The sequence below is a fragment of the Myotis davidii genome, unplaced genomic scaffold, assembly GCF_000327345.1.
Source record: "Myotis davidii unplaced genomic scaffold, ASM32734v1 scaffold38, whole genome shotgun sequence".
In the NCBI taxonomy this organism is placed as follows: Eukaryota; Metazoa; Chordata; class Mammalia; order Chiroptera; family Vespertilionidae; genus Myotis; species Myotis davidii.
This window is the reverse complement of record NW_006291383.1, coordinates 7,618,793-7,626,259: the sequence shown is the minus strand read 5'-3', so window position 1 is coordinate 7,626,259 and position 7,467 is coordinate 7,618,793. Positions and strand designations below refer to the sequence as shown.

Here is a 7,467-nt window from a genome sequence, read left to right as displayed (position 1 = left end):
CCAGAAATCAAACTTGACCTTGATACTGAAGGCAGTAGGGGGCCACTGAAGGGTCTTAGTCAAGGGGTGTGGTCACCATGGCAATGCTTTGAAAGCCCCTTCTGCTGTTCCACTATGGGGAATGGACTGTTAAGAGTGGAGTGGGGACAAGAAGCCCAATGAAGAGGTTGGCATAGTCTTCCAGGCCACAGATGATGGTGGCCAAGACTTGGGGGTGGGGGATGGCAAGATGGAGATGGGGGCTTGCGAGTGTAAAGCAGTCCAGCCCCCAACCCACCCACCCAGAAACTTCCATCTGGCACCCTCCTGGCTCACCCCCTCTGGTCTGGCCCCCCTGGCTTGCCTCCAACCCCTTATCCTCCAAGACCCACCTTCTGCTCCCTTTGCCGTATTCCACTGCCTGTCTGTCTGCCTGAACATCTGTCTGGAGACCCCTGCTAATCTCTCCCAGCTCACAGCAAACATCACCATCTTCAAGAGGCCACCCCTGACCCTCCCAGCACCTCCAAGCCTTCAGCAAGGGAGGGAGGGCACAGCCCCCCCTTTTTTTAGGTGTTAACTTTTACAACTCCACTACAGAGAGGCAGGCAAGGGTGCAAAATCCAGAGACTCTTGAGAGGTGTCAGCTTGAGGAGTTCAGTATCTTTGTTCTAAGACGGCAATGGGAAGTTTGTTTTGTTTTGAGGATTTGCTGTTGCTTTTTTGTGGAAGGAGCGGAAAAATTACAATCAGAACAGAAAGCACATTTACCCTAAGTGAGCTTCTTCTCCAACAAGCCCCCCCAAGCCGTGGGCGCAGGTGCTGGCAGCGGTTTCTAGGAACACTCAGGAGTCTGGGAGGTTGGGTGGCAGGAGAGCAGCCTGGCACAGTGCTGGCCAAGGAGTCTCAACCCCTGCAGGGGTCACTGGGGAGAAACCTCAGGGAAAACCCTACCTGGAGTCCCAGCCTAGGTCATCTACCCTGAGCTGCCACCGTCTGAGCTGTATTCCTGGCCATGCCCCTGTGCCCAGCAAGGACCTGGCACCACTGGGGCATTCAAAACATTGATGAAACTCAGTCCCTGGCCAGTCACTCAGCCCCTGGCCAGTCACACCTGGCTTCAAGGCTACCACGGGTTCCTAGGATGAAGCACTTCCAAGGCCCTGCCACCTCCCCGCCTTGGTTTCGCCCATTTCCCCCTCCCCAGCTGCAGCCCACAGCTGGCTGCTTTCAGTTCAAGGAGGCAAGTTCTCCTTCCCCTCAAAGCCTGACAACTCCTCACCCAACGCCCCAGACAAGGTCGGAGGCCATCCTGTTCTTGTGGTGCCACATACCACCCTTTAGAGTCCTCGTGTCCGTCACCACCCCCATACCCGCACCCCTCCCCCCAGATGGCTAGAAGGAAGGTTCCCCCAGAGGCTGGATAGACCAACTCGGCCTTTACTTCCCTGGAACTGCTCTACGTCAGGTGGCAGGGGTGGCCTGGAAGAGGGAAGTGGGGGAGGTTCTGTCTGGGGACAGGCTTCACAGAACCCAACTATGCTACCTGGGACCCTGAGAGACTCTGTGCTCAGTCCCCAGCTCCATTGCACACCCTTTGGCAAAGTGGGGGCGTGAAGCTAGAGCCCCCAGCCAACTGTGGGCGGGGGTTGAAAGCACAGACCATATTCACTCCCAGAACCAGGCTTGGGGGCATGAGTGGGCCCTGAGTTGAGGAGACCTGGGTCAGCGGTGATGAACTGGCCACCGTCTGAGGCAGGGGAGCTTGCGATGGGAACGGGCTGATTTCTGAAGAAAGGCTTCCTGCCCTGAGCCTACGGTCAGAGATGCAAACCAGCCCCACAGTCCAGCTTTCTTGCCAAGGGAGACAGGAGGCGACACCAGAAGTGACCACTGCCTTTATTGTCTCTCTGCTGGGGTGGTGGGCTGGGGTTCAGGTTCAGAGGTATCTGGGGACAGCAGGTGACTCTAGACCCAAATTATTGCTACTGGGCAAGGTCACCTTGGGGCTTCCCATAGTGTCCTGAGTATGGGTGGGCATGGACATGCAAATTATATGCAAATGACATGCAAACCAACCCAGGATCTTCCAGGTGTCTCTGGTGCAGTGGAGGGTGAAGAGTCAGCAGCTCGCAGCCCAGGAGGGCGGTGGGGATGTCCCGGTCCTTCCCCCACAGTGCAGAAGACCCAGCTCAGCCTCAGGGGTCAACGGTTTGGGGTGGGGAGGGGGGTCCCTGAGCATCAGCCCTGGTTCTGTTGCTGGTTGAGGAAGAGCAGAACATGGCCCCAAGATAGCAGGAGGAAAGCAGGCACCCACAGGGCAGCCAGACAGTCCAAGGCTCACGCGGAGAGGGAAGGGATCTGCCCTGGGTCATACAACAGGCAGAGGCAGAGAGAACCAGAATCCAGGCCTTCTGAGTCAGGTAGAAGCCAGAGTGCCTGAGAGACCAAAGCTACCCACAGTAAAATACACTGATAAAGAAAAAAATAGAAAGCAAGCAGACCAGTCCCTGATCCCTGGACTGAGGACTCTCCACCAGTGGGTCTTGGAGGCCTCTGAGAGCCAGACCCCAGGTCTAGGGTCAGCAGTATCCTTGGTTTTGGTGCTGAACTGACCGTCCAGAAGCTCCAGGAGGCAGGCAGAGCCACAGGGTCCTTGACTAATGCAGGTCAGGATCAGTTATTATTCATAATCCACCAGGAGGCTGGGGGTCAGAGGTTGGGGGTCAGAGGCCACAAGGGGTACACTGCCCCTCCTCAGGCCCCCAGGCTACAGAGAGGGTTGGGGCTTCAGCACACCTGGGAAGAACACAGTGGTGAGGGTTTCCGGAGCCCGCAGGTGGTCGATGAGGATGCGCTGGAAGGCCTTACTGCAGGACGACTGCTGGTGCCTGGGGAGGGCCATGGAGTGGACTTGAGCAAGTTCCCCAAAGATCAGTCCCACCCCAGTCCTGCTGCCTGGATTCAGGTCCCAGTCCTTCCTCATACTATCACTGAGCCTTAGCTTTCTCTTCTGTGAAATGGGACAATAGTGTCTACTGCAGGGGTCCTCAAACTACGGCCCGCGGGCCACATGCAAATACAAATATTGTATTTGTTCCTGTTTTGTTTTTTTTACTTCAAAATAAGATATGTGCAGTGTGCATAGGAATTTGTTCATAGTTTTTTTTTAAATTATAGTCCGGCCCTCCAACGGTCTGAGGAACAGTGAACTGACCCCCTGTTTAAAAAGTTTGAGGACCTGGTCTAATGTGCTAGATTCTGTGAGGATTACATGAAGTAACACACAAGTGCTTGACATAGGATGTGACACAATGGTGACGGTGTATATTCATTGAGCATCTTCTATGTACCTGGTTGTGTTCCGTTCTTTACATATCATCTCATTCAGCTCAAATGAAGATGGAACTGTTATCACTCCCATTTTGGAAAGGAGGCCACTAGGGTGCAGAGGGGTTAAGTAATTCTTCTGGTCACACAGCCAGTGAAGAGAGGAGGAGGATTTGAACCCAGGCCTGACTCACTCCAGGGCCCATACTCCATAAACATTAGTTATTAGACCGCATTCATACCTTCTCCAGGAGGCCTCATCCCGCCAGAACTCGTACAGGGTGAAGGAGGCATTGTCTAGCATCTTCTGAGCAGACACACTGTAGAGCCAAAGAGATGACCAGGCCAGGCCTGGGCTGCAACCATTGCTGCCCACCAGGCAGGGATCTCTAATGGGAACCTCAGCCCCTGTGTTCCTCCCTGCTCATTCCCCAACCTTGGCCGGCCCACCCGGAGGCTAGGAACTCACTGCAGGCAATGGCTCTGGGCCCCTGTGAAGTCCACGTAGCAGCGCAGGGCACGGTAGAAGTCCTGCAGGGCTCCTTCTGCCACTTGAACCTGCCTCTGGGACACGAGGATATGCTGGCAAGAGAGGTGGCCCAGTCAGCTCGGGTAGGGCAGGTCACAGGTGACAAACTGGCTGTGGCCGCCAGGAGGACCCCACCCTGCACGACTTGCATCAGACCTGGCCTACCCTGAGGTCGGGCTCCTGCCCCAACCTGGCCCCAACATCCCTGACTCCATTCTCTTCTCCCCATCACCAAGGATGCTGCCTTGAACCAGTCATTATCTCTCCTGCAGTATGCCACCACTTCTTACTGCCCCGTCCAACCTCCGTCCACACTGCCCCAGACTCAGAAAGGCAGATAAGGGAAACTGATGCCCAGAGAGGGGTAGTGTTTCTGTGGAGTCACAGAGCAAGGACCAGAACCCAGCACCTACCTGCCAGGCCTGGGGATGAGGGGTGGGCCGAAGCTGGGAAATCGGAGATGTGTGCAGGGCAGAGGCCAGGTGGGTAGCTGGCTCTGTGAGCGCCCTCACTTCATGATGCCCAGCTGCCTCTCCCTTTCCCAGACTCACCGAGTTGGGTCCCTTGTTAAGCTCCTCTTCATGTAGGGGTTCCAGGAGGGGGGCCTGTGAGGGGCGGAGTGTGAGTCAGGCACCCAGCATGTGCCTGTCTTGGGCAGATTCCAGGAAGGTCCACCCCCGCGGAGCACTGGCCACGCAGCCGCTCACCTTGCACTCCAGCTGGTCGATGAGCTCCTGGAGACGGTTAACCTGGAGCCGCCACTGCCTCTCAGCCTCTGAACTCTGCCCTGGAGTGGGGCCCGTGGGGAGTTCAGGCTGGGCAGTCTCTCAGGATAAACTGAGGGGCAGTGGAGGAGCAGGCATCGGGGGCACGGCCCTGACCTCCTCAGCCAGCCCTCCCACCCCATCCACCGCAGCACAGCACAGCACACCTGCGTCTGAGGAGCCAGGAGACCGGACGGGTGACCGGCTGACGCTCCACAAGGCCCTGCGCCCTGCCCGCCGGCTGCCACGGGGCCTGCTCTGCACCTCCACTCTCTCTTCATCTGACCTAAGGGAGTGGAGGCTCAGGACACTGCCGCCAGACCCTCAGGGCCAAGGACTGGGGCCCCCAAAAAGGACCAGGCTTGGGTGGGGCAAGACAGACATCTGGGGCCATGGAGGCCCCAGCTTCACAGCCAGCCAGCCTCTCACACCTTTTGGGCTCCCTGCCCCAGAACAAGTAGTCAGCTGAAGCTACTCAATGCAATAAAAGCTGAGGGACTTGAAATGTGGAGATGATGGGTCTTCATGAACTGGACCCACAGGTCGGCAGGGCTCCTCACATACCATGGCCCACGGGCCTGGGCCTGGGCCTCCAGGGTATCTGACGCGCCCTCCAGCGAGCTCTGCAGGGCTTGAAGCTGGCTCACCGTCTCCCGCAGTAGGAAGCGTGTCACAAACTGGTCCACCTTGGAGGCCCGCTCATACTCCTGGGGGCAGAGGGGACATAGTCAGCACCTCTGGACTCCAAGCATATATTTCTGAATGAGGAGCCATCCCTTGTTCCTCCCCACTCCCCATCAGAGCGACAGTGGCAGCATAAAGAGGGCCTGCAGACCGGGCATAAGCAGGAGGGCACAGGGACTAGGAGCAGGGCCTGTCCTCCCTCCCGGGGAAGTATGAGGCCAACTTAGAAGGAGTTATCTGCCATTGCCCGGGCCCAAGGCCCCTTCCACATTGGGGCTACCACCTTCAGCCAGTGAGGCCCCTGCACAGTTAGGCTGGGGTGGGGGTTGCGGATAGGGCAGGTCATAGGATACCCAAAGACCTATTTTGACGCAAAGCAAAACGATGGTGTGATATGGCCCCATACTCACCAGTTGGCCACAAAGTCACAGTCTATATATGCATGCATGCATTCATTCACTCACCCATGTAACATTTACTGAGTACCTTTTACTAGGAGCTGCAGACACGAGACAGCCAAGTTACTGTCATAACACACACCACAGCACTGAGCCCAACCTATATAACCAGCCTCCTTTTGCCCCTCCTAAAAAGGGCAGAGAGGCAGACCATTTGCCAGGCCCTCAGGAACCATGGTCCAGGTGCCTGCTCTCCCTCTTCGAGGGGCCCCAGAGGCACCATCCATCAGGGGCTTTGCCTCCTGCCCATAACCTGCCTCAGCTCAGCCATCAGGGACCCTGCTGGACCAGGCTTATGCGGAGACTTAAGCAGAGAGGAAGCAAGGACTGAGGGGAGGATGGGTGCTCTCATTCTCAAACAGGCCAGTGGTTTCTGATCTCTCTCTCTCTAGACTTCTGTCCTACCCTAGACTTTCTGGCCATGCTCTGAGCTCTCTAAAATCCTTCCAATAAATTCCATTTGGGGCACTTAAAATGACTGGTCAGTTTCTGTTGCTTGCAACCAAAGAAACCAGCTGACACAAGCATCTACTCTGTGCCAGGCCCTGTTCCAAGCAGAATTTCATTTAACCCTCATAGCAATTAGAGACCAGGACTGACCCCATTTGCAGATAAGAAGACTGGAGTCTAGAACAGTTGGTTACCTTGGCCAAGATCTAGTTAGGAACAGAGCCAGAATTCAAACTTAGGCCGCAGAAATCCCTCTGTACTCGTCACTAAGCACCTTCATTATTGGACCAATAATGAAACAGCGCCTCATTTATGATCATTAGCCCTTTTACAGTTGAGAAACAAAAGCCAGAAATCACAGAGTGAATGGAGCCAAGATTCACCTGTGGGTTCTGAGATGCTCAGAGGCTGGAGCTGGTGAGGTCAACCAATGAGGTCACAAAGTGGCCTCACAGGGACAATGCTAGGGCAGGGTCCCCTGGCCAGAGGGCTGGGCAGAGCAGCATGGGCCGTGGACCCCAGTGTTAACCAGTCCTGCCATGGGCAACAACAGTTCCCACAAAAGGACCAAAGTGTCCAAGCAGGTTGGCAAGGAGAGGCCACCCGATATGGACAAGGCCTTGGGGAAACAGCAGTTCTTCAGCCACTTCAGGCAGAAGCCAGGCGTAAGTGGAGGGTGGGAGGGGGCAGGCGGGGATGCTGGGAGCCTAGGCCTCGTGGTCCAAAGTCCTAGGACCATGGGCTATGAGATTAGAGAATCCCTCCTGAGGATGAGGGTCCCAGAAACGCACGTGGGTATGTACGGGGTCCCAAAAGCCCAGCAGAGAGGGTAGGGATTCCAGGAGATGGATGAGACTCGGGAGTCAGAAGGGGATTCTCACAACCTGGATGGATGCATGGGCGGCGGTCCCAGCATGATTGGCATCGCTGGGAGATGAGCACCAAGTTTCCTTACGCCCCCTTTCCAACTCCTCGCCTCAAAACATGCTACTTTTCCCCTCAAGTGGGCAGCCAGGGACCCCAGAACGGTGGACAGAGCGAGGTCTCAGGTCAACCTGGGTGGGTAAGGGTTTCCGAGAGTGGGGATCCCCCTCCGGGGCATGGAAGGACGGCGGGGTCCCGGAAACGTAGAGGGCATGGTCTTGGTAGACAGGCCCAGGGCTGGTAAGGGTCCCAGGAAGAGGGCGGGGCACTCATTTCCCTCCCCGCCGCCCCTTCCCCAGGCCAAGATCCTGCTGCTTTTCTCCGCGGACAAGCGGCAGCAGCAAGCCGA

General features: G+C 56.5%; 1 protein-coding gene across 1 annotated transcript in view; it reads right to left on the bottom strand.

Moving 5' to 3' along the window:
* Window positions 1-2,495: 2,495 nt before the first annotated feature.
* The window catches only part of NECAB3 (N-terminal EF-hand calcium binding protein 3), a 15,144-nt gene continuing 10,172 nt past the window's right edge, over window positions 2,496-7,467 (bottom strand). Inside the window, exons 6-13 of the mRNA XM_006764594.2 lie at window positions 5,167-5,309; window positions 4,770-4,888; window positions 4,546-4,625; window positions 4,390-4,443; window positions 3,779-3,891; window positions 3,552-3,629; window positions 2,779-2,870; window positions 2,496-2,684 (exon numbers count right to left, since the gene is read on the bottom strand). Coding sequence (XP_006764657.1) covers window positions 2,656-2,684; window positions 2,779-2,870; window positions 3,552-3,629; window positions 3,779-3,891; window positions 4,390-4,443; window positions 4,546-4,625; window positions 4,770-4,888; window positions 5,167-5,309 — 708 coding nt within the window. The 3' untranslated portion in view covers window positions 2,496-2,655. The remainder of the gene's footprint in view (window positions 2,685-2,778; window positions 2,871-3,551; window positions 3,630-3,778; window positions 3,892-4,389; window positions 4,444-4,545; window positions 4,626-4,769; window positions 4,889-5,166; window positions 5,310-7,467) is intronic.